This window comes from Macaca fascicularis, chromosome 4 (assembly GCF_037993035.2).
Source record: "Macaca fascicularis isolate 582-1 chromosome 4, T2T-MFA8v1.1".
NCBI classification, from domain to species: domain Eukaryota; kingdom Metazoa; phylum Chordata; class Mammalia; order Primates; family Cercopithecidae; genus Macaca; species Macaca fascicularis.
This window is the reverse complement of record NC_088378.1, coordinates 31,064,176-31,079,404: the sequence shown is the minus strand read 5'-3', so window position 1 is coordinate 31,079,404 and position 15,229 is coordinate 31,064,176. Positions and strand designations below refer to the sequence as shown.

The 15,229-nt window shown below is 43.9% G+C and overlaps 1 protein-coding gene across 1 annotated transcript in view; it reads right to left on the bottom strand.

The window, feature by feature from the left end:
• RSPO3 (R-spondin 3) overlaps positions 1-6,671 on the bottom strand; it is a 75,973-nt gene extending 69,302 nt beyond the window's left edge. The window contains exon 1 of the mRNA XM_005551754.4: positions 6,048-6,671. Coding sequence (XP_005551811.3) covers positions 6,048-6,144 — 97 coding nt within the window. The 5' untranslated portion in view covers positions 6,145-6,671. The remainder of the gene's footprint in view (positions 1-6,047) is intronic.
• Positions 6,672-15,229: the final 8,558 nt, after the last annotated feature.

Below are 15,229 nucleotides of genomic sequence, written 5' to 3'. Positions count from 1 at the left end.
TGATACTTGCAATTAATTAAATTCTAAAGGTCAGATGAAACATTAATAAGGCAGTGTTTTGAAGAGTAGATTAGATGTTTGCATAAAACATAAGGACAGTTAAAAGCCATTAAATATTTATTTAATTGGACAATCTATTCTTTAGTACCAATGAATTTTCTCTAAAAAAATTCAAGAAAAATTTTAGCTACAGCAGATAGCACCTAGGTCCCTTGCTGAGATGACAAATGAAGCAGAAATGCTCTTGTCGGAGGCACCTGCAACCCCGTTTTTTAAAAATAAAATTTAAAAATTATTCCAAGAGTTCAAATGTGAAAAGAATTCAGTTATTTTGCTTAAAAGATCTATGTTATTGAAACTTTAGAGCAGAAAATGGATTCTTAGCAATCGATGACATTTAGATATTTAGCATTCTCAGCACCCCCACAGTCTTTGAGAATGGAACACCCCCATTCTTTTCAGTATTGCTGGATGACTACTTTAATCAGAATGTCAGTAATATTCCTAAATGGAAAGATCTGATGGGCAGAATTGGAGAAAGAGAAAAGATGGCTAACACCTTTACATATGTATATGGTATACTTCATGTGTTTAGTTATAGTTGCAAAGCATTTCAAATTTACTAGGTTGTCAAACAGATATCAAATTTTAAGGTAATTCAACCATGTGAAACCCTGAGAAAAATCTCTAATTAAGAAAGCAATCTACATTTTCCCTTAAAATCAAAGGCGAAGCAAAAAAAAAAAAAAAAAAAAACTATGCAATTTATGATGCAACATTTTTTCAAATTATTATTCTAAAAAAAAAAAAAATGCCAGCACAGAATGCACTGTTAGAAGAAATAGTCCTAACCAAGTTAAACACATAATTTCAACACACTGTCTTGCACGATCCTTACCGTGCTCTTAAAACTGAATAATGTTTTCCTAATGGTTACCAAAGTTTTTTCTTACATTTCATGAAACACAATATCCACTCTGATGGCATTTCAAGAATTCACTACTTGGAAAAGAATTTTTTGGGGTGGGGATGGGATATGTGAATGAATAGTGAAGAAGTAGGAAGAGAGAGATCAAGACATGTCTAAAATGAAACATTTGGATGGAGACAAAGGGGAAAAGACAATTTGGTAAATCAGTATATCGAGAACAGTTTTATTTTTTGATAGCTCATTCTTATAGTTGCGGAGGTGTTTTTTGGTCTTAACTCTACATAGGGCTCTGACAACTCTACATAGTACTCTGCCAACATTGCATAGGATTCAAAAGAATTATCACAACTAAAAAAAGATTAACCATTTAACTCGAAAATATTTTAGACATTTAGTAGCAATCTGGAGATCTCTGTCCAGATTCAAATCAGCTAAAATAATCCAATGTCTAATAAATTCATTTTGCAGCAAGGGTTTCCCCAAATAACTTGAAAATAAAATTTTACTACACGTTGTAATTTCCATTCATTGCTTTCTGGGGACCTAATTTGTACAATATCAAATGCCAGGGAATTATTTAATGGAGAAATGACTTAGTAAAGCTTATCTACTTACAAGTTCAAATACTCTTCATATTTCATGTTTAAAGGAATATTGAAATAACATTAAATCAGTTTCATACTCATTCTTATATTCTCATTATTTGAATAACTTGGGGCTAAAAAGACAATGTTTTAAAATAATCATTTCTAACATTCTTGTTAAAATACTTCTATTCAAGTAATAAACGGAGAATTAAAATAGCATCACCATGGGATATTTTGAGAAACAGCCCTCACAATGTAATGATGATTAAATTTGAATTCACAAAGACGTTTTTCCTTGCATTTAGATGTTGCCACTACTGCACATGAGTTTGCGTTTGTCTTGATTTATACAGCTATTACATGATGTATCAAAGAATACACTTCAGCAAATTCTACTCATATCTCTATCTTTAAAACACTGTTACTCTAAAAAATAAGGTAGACTGATGACAAATGTAGACAAGTGTGAAAAATACATTGTAGTCAATATCCAAACCAAACTTTCATTTGAAATTAATATTACAAAATGTTTAGTAGAATTAAAGGTTTTTTCTGTTTTATCAGTTAACTTGTTATTTTCCAGGATTCACAACATAATCACAAAGAGTGTGTCATAATTTCAAAGACTGGCTCAACATCTGAAACAATGTCATGGGCAATGACCAGTATATTCCAATAGTCTGTTTTTATTTTATTACCATGAAAATTATTTCCTTTGTGTTCTTTCTTTCTTTCTTTCTTCAGACTTCTTTATGAAAGACTTGTGAAGTTTTACAGATTATGCAATGAATGCTTTTAAATTATTATGCATATAATGGCTTTTCAAAACTTGCATTTATCTAGAGTCAGAACAATTAAAACCCAGCTACTAGATGGCATCAAATAAAAAGGATGCTAAATGCCATCTGATGTTTCTAACAATAACCTTCTGGCATAATATAATCCTACAGCATCTTCTAGATGATCAAATAATATATACTATTTAGGAAGCTTTACTATTAGGTATTTAATTATTTGACATTGATCATCATTTTGTAATAAATAATAATATCAGTTCAAAAATTTCCACTCAAGGAGAGCAGTTTATTTTCTAAACCTATTGAATAAATCATGGCCTTGAGACCATCTAATTTATTTCTTAATAAACCTAACATCTTCTCTGTGGCCAGAATATAGAATACATGTGTACATAACTGTGAGATTCATGGCAGGAGACAAGTTCCAGTTGCTAGATATATGACATTATGTAGGTTACTAAGCTTCTAGTTCTCAGGCCTTTTCTTTGTAAGAAGGGAAGGCTAATCGTACCTGCCTCTACACTTCAGTGTCTTTTTCAGGGCCCAAATAACTAATCCAAGGGAAAATGTGAGGACTCACTAAGATATTGCGGCTATCATTGTGTCAATAACAAATGCTTCTTAATGTTATTAGCACACAATCTGGAATTCAAAGGTTGAGTCCTTTTTAAGATCTATATACCAATTCAAATAGACAAAAATTTATTGTGTATTTATTCACCCATAACTAAATAGACATTTTAAAGTACAAGAGTCTTGTTTAAAACATTGTTTCTTTTATGAGAAGAAACAATAGTTTGTAATAACTAGGATCAGCATTTATATCAAAGTAGAGACAAATGGGATTACAGTTGTTTTAGGGAAACAGGAGAATACTGATACGGCTTTATTTGCTATTTCCGAGGATAATGCATGGTTCTTTGGACATGACAATATTCAACACTTCAAATGAATGTTCTTGTTTACAAAAAACTTTCCTACTAAAACAATCAAGAGAGACCACTAAAATTTTTTTAAAACAGTTTTTAACACCTTAATTTTCTATCTGTCATACCTTTACTGATAATTTTAAGCTTAGGAAATTGAAACTATTTAACTACAGGCCAAAAGATTCCTTAAATATTCACTTAATTGTCTCTTGAAGAAACAGTTAGGATAGCCAGCCTCTTTTGAAAACACATTTGACCACATGTTTTCGTTTTAAAAATGTTTCCTAGTCCTTACCTGAGAAACAGGAACTGTGAATTGAGTCTTTTTATTCGTTTATTTTTTTCCCCCAGAGATTTCAAAACAAACGATATATCTGAGTTTGTGCATATGCAGTTTGACCTTGAGTTTCTGGGCATTTAAAGAGGACGTCTCTACCCTCCACTCCTTCCTCATTTAAGTCATACTGCACCTGCCGAGAGTCTAGTCTGTCTCCTCCAAGGACGCAAGGGGTCGCCCCTCTACCAGGATTGCACCAGCAAACCAAGCCGCAAACGCAGACTCAAGTGCGAAGGAGCAAGAGCATCGCTGCGGGAGCTGTCTGCCAGTCCCACTCCCAAAGAATAACCGGAATTGCAACCCAGTTCCACCCATTCCCTCTTTCATTCCCGCAACACAAACAGAGTTCGCCTTTGACTTGGCCTTGAGATGATTAAGGCAGGTCGAAAAGCTGTTTGCCTTTGACTCCTCTCGGCCCAACTTAGAGGTGCATTATCCCACAGCTCCCTGAGACAGCGCCCCGGGAAAGCTTCCTGCGCCGTGGTCCTCGCTGGGGGAGGTGGGCACAAATGGACTACAAGCTTTCTTTCCTGTTTCTTCCTTCGGAATCAGGGGCCCCAAAACTGCAAAGCGAGACGCCTCTGACACTCATTACCCTGTTTCTCCTTGGCAAGTGTGTGGCTCCCAGCCCAGGGGGCCTCGGTGGGGCTAAAGGAGGGAGCGTGCTCTGGGACGCCCAATGGGCACGGGCTGGAAGAGCGGATGGAAAGCAGAGTGGGCTGCGTTTCAGCTCGGGCTCTCTATGCCCATTGACCCCGAGCCTCAATTCCCCAAGTCAGACCCTGGGAGGAGAGGAGGCGGGGACCGCCAGGCGCGTGGACACCGCTGAGCCCCAGGCAGCCCCTTCCGCGTCCGGGCCGGAATGAAAGAGTGGGTGGGGAGTTACCAGAGTACACACCATTTGGAGGCCAAGAATAATAAATCGGATGCCCTGACATGTTTAGTTTGGGTTCTCCTGCCCCCTGCTAGGCGATCCTAAAGGCGGTGAGGCCCGGCCAGGGCCCCTGTCGCTCTGGCCCTGCCACCTTTTTTAAAGGCAATTTTCAGGTGAATCAAACCTTGTCTGGCTGAAGCCAGCAATACAAAGGGAGCTTTCAGGGGACCCTCATGCCCAGGGGCAGGGCAGGGACAAACAACGGCCGAGAACCGATTACTAAATTTCCATCTCACACAAGCCCGTGTTGTGTCCTCCGCGCTGCCCCGACGCCTGCCCAGAAAGACTTCCCGGGCGGGACGCTGGGAGAGGGATCCCCTTGGGGAACCAGGTAGGGCCGCTGGGCATGGGCTGCACGCTGCGGAGGTGCGAGGGGCCAGAGCAGCAGCATCGCTTCCTGCCCCTCGCGAGCTCCAGGAGAGGTTTCCTCCTCCCTCTCCCCACCAGCGCCCCCAGCCATAGAGCCCAGGTCACCCCTGCTTTGCGATCTGCGAAAGGACTCCTCATGGAAACACAGACACTAGAGCAGCGAGGGCGCCAGGATGCCCTGGAGCGAGGAGAGGTGACATCTTCGCATCTGTCCCTTCATCTCGGGAAGATTCCACCTTTCAGACAGACCAACCCGAGCTGAGGCTGCCCTGGTGGTGTCCGCTTAATTCCAGCTACGGCACTGTCTTAAGAAGCCACCACAATCCAACCTTCCAAATAACAGCATTAAGGGCAGCGAGGAGGCGAATCTTTAGGGGGACCCCACTCTCTGTACGCGTGTGTCTCAGGGGACACACTTGAAAGGGCCAGAGATGGTACAGATGCTCACATGTGACAGTCAACTCTGCACCTCCGGCTCCCCACAGCTGGGTTTCTGCTGTCTTCAACCCTCGGACGTGGGACGTCCGGCAGCTCTGCAAACGCGCAGACACGCGAACCCCAGCGCCTCGCGCGCCCTTTGGCTCCGCTGGTGCGTGTCGGGGATGCGGCCGCTCAGGGGCTCGCTCCCTGGCTTCCTGGCCGGGTAGCGGGCGCTCGGCTACCGGAGTCTAGCCTAAGGGCCCAGCCGAGGTCTCCCTGCACCAGGCGGTTGCGCGAGGTGAGCGAGTGCCGCGGCCGCGCCTCCCTCGGCATTTACTTAGGGGTCAGGGGCATTCTGTGTCTGGGCGTCCCAATTGCCTAGGGCTGGGTGCCCCTGGCCGATCCTCAAAAGGAAAGCACAAATCCCGGGTGCGAGTCTAACCCAGGACCGAACTTTCCCGCGAACCTGAAGTTACCAGGGGGCGGGAGCCACCTTAGCGCCGCGTCCGCCCGCCCCTCGCACCGGCTAGGATGCTGCGGGAGGCAGTGGCGCCGAGAGGCAGGGGTGAAAGACGCCGTCCATACCCCCAGAGCCCAAACCCGCATCTCCTCTGGGAGGCGCAGGGCGCAGGGCGCAGGGCGGGAGGACCGCTGCCGTTGGGAGCCGGCTCCGGACAGGCAAAGCGACCCGACAGGTGAACGCGGCGGGAGGGAGCAAACGCGTAAAAAAACCCTGCACTTACTTCTTCGCTGGCGCCTTCCCCGGGAGGCGTTTTGGCTGCCGATGTATTCCATAAAGTTCAAAATGATAAAAAACCAAGAAATCAGTCGCAAGTGCATAGTAACCCAGTAATGCTTCCCTTCCTTTTCTCCTTTTTCTTTTGATTGTTAATTATATTTAATGTTTTTAAAATATATGTAGGTGTTAGGCGTATATAGAGAGTGCCCGAGCAGCGGGACTTCTCCTCTCACATCCGATAGGCGTGCTGTGATGGCAAGCGAAGCGGGGCGGGTGGACGGGGAAACCAACTATTGTACTTTCAAATTATCCAAGCACTGAACTGCGGGGCTTCGCTGGGGTGGCTGGCATCGCCGCGAACCGGGGTTCCAGGAGCCGCCGAGGCGGCCGCAGGTAGCATGTTGTGCGGCAACTGCCGCAGGCGGGATCCGGGCGGGCGAGCGGCGGCGGCGGCGGCAGCGGCGGCCCTTTGGGCTCAGAAGCTGCGGCGGCAGCGGCTGCAGTGGCGGGGGCCCCGGGAGCGCAGTGGAGCGGGCGCCGTCGGCACAGCGGCCATGGCCAAGGGGCGGCGGAGAGACCCCGAGCTGCTTCTGGCGTGCGCGAGCAGGAGACGCTCCAGTGTTGGGCTGGGCTCCCGGGAGCACCACATAGGGGAGGAGGAGGAGGGCAGGGAGGGGGGAAGGGAGAGGAGGGCAGGGAGGGGGAGAAGAGGGGGAATGGCTGTGGGGGGCGGGGGGAGCTCGGGGGCGGGGAAGGAAACTGCTGGAGCAACAACCCTGAGCGACCTCAATAACTTTCAATTTCAAGAGGGAAAGAGGGAGCTGGAAAAGTACAGGCGTTGGGATTTGGCAGAGGGACGGGAAGAGGCGCCTAAGGGGTCCCGGGTCTACAGCGCAGCATCTCTGGACACTGCAGTGACGGCGGGAGAACTCGAGCCAGGAGAATGGGAAAAGCAGTGCGTGCGAAGAGCCCCTCAGAAGGGCAGCTCCGGCGGGGAGACTTGGGCGCACTGGGGCTGGCAGGCAGTGTTGAGGTCGAAGACCCCCCACCCGTTCAAGTTCGGCTTCTCTCCGCGGCCTCAAGCTAGGCGCACCCGGCTGTCGGTGGCCGTGCGCCCCTGCGCCCCTGTGCCCCGGCGCCCCCACCCCACTCCCAGCGCCGGCGCGCAACTACCCTCTCCCCTTTGGCAGATCGCTGGAGAGTTTCTGGCTGCTGACTTGTTCCCGGCTTTCCTGACCTTCTCCTCTGTTGCCTTTCTCCCTTTCTCCCTTTCTTTCTTTCTTCCTTTCCTCTCTCTCTCTCTCTCTCTCTCTCTCTCTCTCTCTCTCTCTCTCTCTCCTCTCTCTTTCTTTCAATAAAAGTGGCTGCAGTTGGTCGCCAGGCGGGTGGTCGGGAGGAAACTCTGTGGGTGCTGCCGGTCAGCTACTCTGAGGTTTACCTGCTCTGAGCGGGGAGGACCCAGAAGTGTGTGCGCTCAGGATCTTCCCATTGGAAATGCAGTTGTGCTACGGCCTTTTTTTTTTTTTTTTTTCCCAACCAAGCCTTTTCTGTGGCTTTGGAAGATTCCTTTCCCTCTCAGCAATTCCCTCTATAGTCAACTCGCCCCCTCTTGGAGCTTTCTCTCCCATCCTCGGTCTCCCAGTGTTCTTGAGAGGATCTGCTGTACATATTGATATCTCATCTGGAAGAGTGGGAATAAGATTTGGAAAGATTTTCCCAGTCTTGGAGAAGGAAAGGGAAGGTCCACTACTTTCTTATCTTCCCAGCCCAAATGGAGGCCCAAGGCAGCAGGGAGTAAGATGCCCTGGCCCACCCAGGGATGGGAGAACAGAGGGCTGGCACCCCTGAGTGGGGCACACCCTGGCTGTCGGTAGTAAATGGTGAGCTTTCCTCGTCTTTTCTCTGGTAGCACTAGCCGGTGAACTTTTTAGTAATTACTGAAGAAGTATGTAGTCGAAAGTCACAAGCCTCAAGTGATTTTAACGTAAGCCTGACTTATGTATTATATTTAACAGAATATCTGGAGGACTGCACTAGCACTACAGGTTAACACAGCAGCAAACTTCTGGGAGGTCACTTTGAAAGAGTCCCTGATTCATAGGTGCCTTGCTAATTTTTGTGCTCAGCTCAAATAATTCAATCTAAGTAAATTGCTAAAGCCTTGCAGAGAAACAAGTGACACTTGTACTTCTATCTCCTTCCTCCATTTGTAATCCCTATTACTGGATTTCCTTTCATTTATGTAAATTAGGTAAATTTACATGAATTAGAGCATTTTGTAAGTTTGCAATGCTACGAATTTTATGTCTCTGGAGTCCTTTACTGGTATATTTGTTATACATCCCAAAAGTAGGATAGAGGCAATAAAGTGGCCTGGATGCAAAAGGAAAGGAACTTGAAATATGCATTATTTTCAAGATGCTAAAAATTAGAATCTCAGAGATCGTCTTTTGATGTTAATTCTTTAGTTAAATATCACTTATTATACTGCATGCTTGTGTTGGAATTTTGAAAGTATGCATAGCTTCCTTTAGGTTTGATATTATGAGGAAGGCAACACCCCAACAAGATTATGATTTTTGCCTTCTTTTTAAGAGTTCCCATTTACAACACCTCTCTTTCAGTGGTGGAACTTTTTCTGTACATTGTATGCACATGTGTGTGCACACCCCCACACGCAGCTTTTCCACCCTTTATCTGTTGCAAAATGTCTAGTTATAAATGACTGAGTTTATCACTTTGAACCAGCAAAGTTACAGATAACAGGACAATTCCAATAATGATTATCCAAAAAAGAAGCCACTCTATTTTACTATGCCTGTCCCCATCTGCTTTGCTTTCCTTCTTGCTTAATACCTCAAGTCCGAATATCTGCACCATAAAACATGGGGGATTTAAAGACTATGGGAGGCTCCCTTTGAAAAGAACTCCAGAGACAGCCTTTCTAATCCGGGATACTTGAGCCGGATGGGATGAGATTGCAAAAGGGATGTGAAAAAGCAATTTGATGAACAACTTCAGGGAAAGAAACATGAAGAAAGACACTTACTTTTCACTGTGCGGTTGTGCAGACATATGTTAGTTTGGAAGAGAACAGGAATGGCAGTGTAAGTAAATAAACAAACCCGATGAGAAGCTACGGTTCTTGAGCCATCCCAGAAAAGAAGTGCTAGATGCAGTGGGAAGGAAAAACTTGTCAAGGAATAAGCTCTGCTCAGAGGAAACATAAGGAAAACATTAAATAAAAGAGGAGAGTATTCTTTCTCTCTTGATGCTGTGCTTTAGAATAACTTTTTCCTGATCCGTGTTACCATCATATTAAATGTGTGTTTACTTGCCTGGCTGAGTTTTACGTTCCCTCAACTGTCTTAGAAGCTTATGGAAAGCATGCCATGGCATATTTTCTGCAACATAGTACTTTTTTTTTTCTTCAAACAAGAAAGCAGCACTTACAGAAGCCTGTGGCTGCCAGTGGATTTCAGAACTCAAGCCTAAAGAAAGTTAAAAACCATAGGCTCAGCATAGAGGTCAACGTTTGCTTATTTTTCTCTAAAACACATTAGTTCCAGGGAGTTTTGGATAACCAGGAGACTGGGAGGCTTGGGCCAGGAGAATAGAATAGCTTTGAACAAGGGTAGGAGGCTAAGCATATCCAGACTAGTTACTGCAACTTCTCATCTCTCCTTCCACTTATTCCAACCAGGCAGTGACAACAGTAACAAGTTATTTTTATCCATTGCAGCAGTGGCACTCTAAGGAAAGAAAATGATTGTCATATTGTTGAATCTATACTGCAAATATGTGAAAAGGGGGTGTGCTCCAGAAAGAGAGAGCAAGCCCAATAGGTTGGAAAGGGATATAACTAGTAGTGATGAGAGATGTTTGGCAAAGTTGGGGCTGACATCAGTCATTATACCACAGAGCGAATATGCAGATTCTGAAAATGCGCAGCTCTCCAGTTACTCAGATCGTGAGGCATCTGAGTCAGTAAGTCAAACAGGGTACTGCTGGCGGGGTGTGTGTAACTGATGCAGCTAGAAGTCATCCCTGAAATACAGAGTGGGGAGCAGCATTTAAACGCCATTGAAATTAGTACATGAAGGAAAACTACTATTTTTAGAGAGAGAAAGAAAGGAGACAGAATTATTGTAGCAATTTAGAAAGTGATTATATGGTTATATAGCATTAAGAAAATGAGTAAATCAAGACCCATGATGGATTACTTTCTGTCAACAAGAAAGAATGTTCTTCCTCCCAGATGAAGTTATGGGACATTTATGTAATTGTGGCAAGCACCATCTGGTATGCCTATGTTTAAAACTTCTTTCACAAATCAGTTGATTGCTGGGCTTACTTAAAATGTGAATATCCAATAGTACTCAATATGAAGAATTTAACAGCTCAGAAAACATTGCATGATCATGGAGGTTTAATAGAAAGAGGCTGTATGTTGTAGTAAGAGAGCACTAAATTGTGGATCTGGGGATCAAGGTGAGTCCTTGTTTTGTACTTACATTGTTGTGTATCAGATTTCTTCATCTGAAAAATGAGGAAATTGAACTAAACTATTTCCAAAGTCCCTTCAGCTCTGACAGTAATGGAACTATTTCTAAGAAAGAAAGACAGACTTGTAATTGCAAATGTCAGAGCTATTTCTAGTTGTGTGACATCACAGCTTTTACTTACAGAATTGTGTTTAATTGAATAGGTCCAGATTTAGAAATCTGCTTTCAAACTTGTTGATTTTCTGGAAATGCCTAACCCATTACAAGAATCCTAGATGACTCTGGCCCAGCAAAGATAAATTCAGGACAAGTTCAATCTGTCTAGATGTCTGCAGACTTTGGGACAACAAGAAAGAACAAATTATAAACTCGAGATTCTAGGCAGAGTCCTACAGAGTGTAGGGAAAAGGACTTCTGCATCTCATAAAGAGAGCACTCATTTAGACCTGTTTGTAGGAATCACAGATGAGGGAGGAATGTGGATCTCACTAAGAGCCATTCTTTTTATGTTTGTATTATTACTTTCTTTTTTTTGGAATAAAAAGTTGTAAATAAAAGTCAAATTTTATTTTTCCTATTCTTATCTTTGGATGAGGATTTATATCCATGTACCCTTCATCCCAGGAACCTCTTCTGAAGGTCAGCAGTGAAGCTTGAGTGGTTGTGGTCATAGATTTAGGTTGAAGGGTTACTATCAAAGACATGAAAGTATAGGATGTAGGCCGGGCATGGTAGCTCACGCCTGTAATTCCAGCACTTTGGGAGGCTGAGGTGGGCGGATCGTGAGGTCAGGAGATTGAGACCATCCTGGCGAACACGGTGAAACCCCATCTCTGGTAAAAATACAAAAAATTAGCCAGGTGTGGTGGCACATGCCTGTCATCACAGCTACTTAGGAGGCTGAGGCAGGAGAATCGCTTGAACCTGGGAGGTAGAGGTTGCAGTGAGCCAAGATTGCGCCACTGCACTCCAGCCTGGGCAACAGAGCGAGATTCCATCTAAAAAAAAAAAATGTATAAGATGTAGAGTGCCAGATGAGGGATAATACCAATGAGTAATTTTTGTAGCTTCTTTTACATGTATTATCTCAAAACTTCCTCAAAACATGGTCTCATAGATGAGACAACTGAATCCAGAAAGATAGTTATTTGCTTAAGCTTATAAGATTCTGGCTATTTCGTATTACCCCCAAATCTGTTTTCTCTGCCCTCCCTGTCCCCCAGGAAGTTGACTTCCATAAACTAAATCACCAGAACTCCTTTCCCCTGCTTTCCAGTTAAGTTCAGGCCTAGGCGGGGGTACCTGAGGGTGATCAGATCATGGGAAGGAAAAGTGATGCCACTCCTTCCCTGCTTTGGCATCATTTGCCACATCCTTCAGGAGGCTACAGCCCTGTCATGCAGTCCTTTTTCTGTGGCTCTAGCACTCAAGTAGGTTTCAGAATCACCATTTACCCTCCCTGACTCCTTGGGCTTAGGGATAGAAATAGCTTCCCCGTCTTCTTAGTTCCTTGGTGACCCAACATCTCCTCTTGGTTTCTTCAACCCTGTCTGCACTATAGAAAATGGCCATTTTATAAAAGTATCTTTCAAAAATTCTTGTTGGGTCCCTAAGTGACACAGAAGTGTTAGTGCTTGGACTTGTGACCAGGTTGTCTGATTTAATGCCAGTGCCCTTCCTACTATGTGGTCCTGCCTTTCCAGAGGGATGCACTCTGATTAAAACTAAGTTGCATGAAGGGAGAGGGTCAGGGTATGTTACAAGCCAGGAAGGCTTGTAAAGTATGGAAGTGGGCACACAACAAACATCAGAGCAAGGTCATGGGCTAAATCGCCATGAATAACTAGAATCAGAATGGCAGAGAGTAAAGCAAACTTCATGTTCAAACTTATAGCCAAGCACTCAGAAACAAGAAGTCACAGGAAAAGAAAGAGCAAGGGAGTCAAGAAACAGCAGCAACAAAAGCTGGCATTGATGTTAAAGCATGGTTTGACTAAGTCACTTTTTACTTATTTTTTCCTGGTAGGTCCAAAATGAGCCTTGCACAATCCACGGTAAGGGTAGTTTATTGGAAAGCATAGTGAAAGATGGAGCTAACCTCAATGTGCCATCCATTCATCCCATGAATATTTGTTGATGGTGCCTACTATGGGTAACTCCAGGCTACACACTGAAGCAGAGTTTTATGCGTGGCCTTTAAGGCAAGAACAGTGAAGGAATTACATGAGGGGTTGTATTGGTGCTCAGATGAAAAGCAATGCTATGGTTTATGACAGAAATGAACTGGACACACCCAGCAACAAGCTTTAGGAAGTACTTCTTCAAAGCTGCCATATTCATAAACAAAACAGAACAAAAACCTCCTCCACCTGTATTCGTACTATCATTTATGGTTCATGTTTGTTACTGCTGGTGCCAACTTTGGGTAGCTACTTTTGGTCATCTGGCTACTTTTATTTCAGCACTCACTGAACATGTGACAACCTCCATGCTAGGTCCAAGATACAAAACTAGGGACACTAGGCCCCTGCCCTCAAGGTGAATACCCTCAGTGAAGGAAGCAGGCACATAAACCATATGGTAACTGCTGTGTCATAAGGGCTCTGCAATGTGTTGTGGGGAAAGGAAGAGGAACAATACTTGAGGGGCAGTGATGGTGGTGAGGAAAGAGATAAATTCTGCATCTAAGATAATGCAGATTTTAAAGAACTAATGGTGAATCTTAATGGGGATAAGGAAGGATCCCTCCTTTTGCTTTAGACTGGCCCTGATTCAGAGGCAGGGGGGCAAGCTCCTTTTCTGCCTTGCTTTGAGGAGGTCAGTGGTCATGGTTGGCTACATGTTTGCTAGGGAGGCAGCCAGACTCCAAGAGCTGCATCAGGCTTCCTCCTTCTCCAGCAATTCCTGTGGCTCAGTGGCGATCCTGTGGGAGTGTAGTTCATGGCTGATACCTGTGTGGGGGTTTGTGTGGGTTAATGATTTGACCGGTTTACTGTAGTGAGAATGTGGACAGATTCCTCTCCTGTGAGAAAGATGACATTTCATTTCCCCTATTCCTACAAGTGTTTGAGAACGTTTAGGATAACTACCAAAGAAATGGGGGTTGGCCTTTGTAAGTGTCTGGCTGTTCCCATTCTCTTGCCCCAACTCCATGCCAAGCACTCTCCATACATTCTGGTATTCTTTTGGAACATGTTCTCCCCACACAGTGTTTTGTGCACCCATCCTTATCAAAAATCTCCTGCTGAGGCTCATCCCTTCTTCTTTCCAGCTCTCCCCACCCTAGAATTTCCGTACTTTGAACTCTAATCCTTGCTCACTAATGATAAAGGACTGGTTTAGCTCTGCCCCTCTCTCCTTCTCTTCCCCCATATAATCTTTTCTTCCCAGAAACATATTTTGATTTCACTTTGGCCTGTAGGGTATGTCACAGTTGTGGGGGGTTTCAAGCCATTATGAAAAAGCTTCGGGTGGCTCGTGGTCATGATATTTTTCCAATTTGGCAGGTGGTATTCTGTATTTGTAGATAACATTGTCTCACTGAGAAGTATTCTGCAGGAAGATAGAGGACAACAAAGGACTTTCTTTCCAGGGAGCTTGTATCAGTTATGCATTGCTGTATAACGAATCACTTCTAAACTTAGTGGCTTAAACTATCAACTGTTTATGGCTTCTCGCAATTTTGTGTGTTGACTGACTCTCCTGCTGGTCTCTCTTGGGCTCTCTCATATGCTACATCTGGCTGTCAGGTCAGCTGACACGGCAGAGATAGCAGGCCTCTCTTCCCAGGTAGTATTACATCCCAACAACATGGAGCTCTCTGGGTTCCAGAAATGTGAGACAGGAAGCTGCAAGGCCCCTTGGAAGTCCTACAAATATCACTTCTACTGCATTTTATTGACCAAAGCAAGTCAAAAGACCAACCTAGATTCTAGAATTTACCCAATAGACTTTATCTCTTGATAGGAGGAACTGCAAAGAATTGTAGGCTATTTTAAATCCACCCCAGAGCTAATGGGCAGGTTATTAACCTCTGTATAAAGTCAAGCGTGGAGCTCTTTGGTCAGTCAGAAAGTTGATACCTAATGGAAGCAAGAAAGCAAAACTGAGGTTTACCCTATACCCTATCTGACCACCTATACAGAGTGTTTGGTTCTAGATCAGTTCTTTCTCTGAATTGAGTTTTAATTCTAGACTTGAAGCCTCACAATATCAAAGCAGTACAAAGGTCCAGGCCATTGCTGGGACAAATTTTCAGCTTTGGGTACATAAATAAGAAGCAATTATGGTTTGGAACTCATAGAGAAAAATCTTTGCAATGTTCTCATCTTGGGGGAGGTCACAAGTGTTTTTCTTCAGCCTGTTATTTCCTTCCCTTTTCTCTTGTCTTAAGAGCTAGGATAGTATTCGTTAAGGTTTGTGAATATAATATAGACATCTTCTCATTGAAAAGAATCCCTGTGAAAATGCCTCCTTGCCAGGAGGCCTTCCTTTTGTCTACTAAAATTTGCAGCAGAACTTATCATTTTAGTGCATAGAAACATGAAGCACTATCTCATTAAATTCCATAATTCTAAGATTTAACGACATGAGGTACAATCATTTTGCCCTACAACATAGATTTACCTTAAGTGTTTAGGAAAGGAGGCAATTTAACTAATGGATTTACTTCCTCACTGTG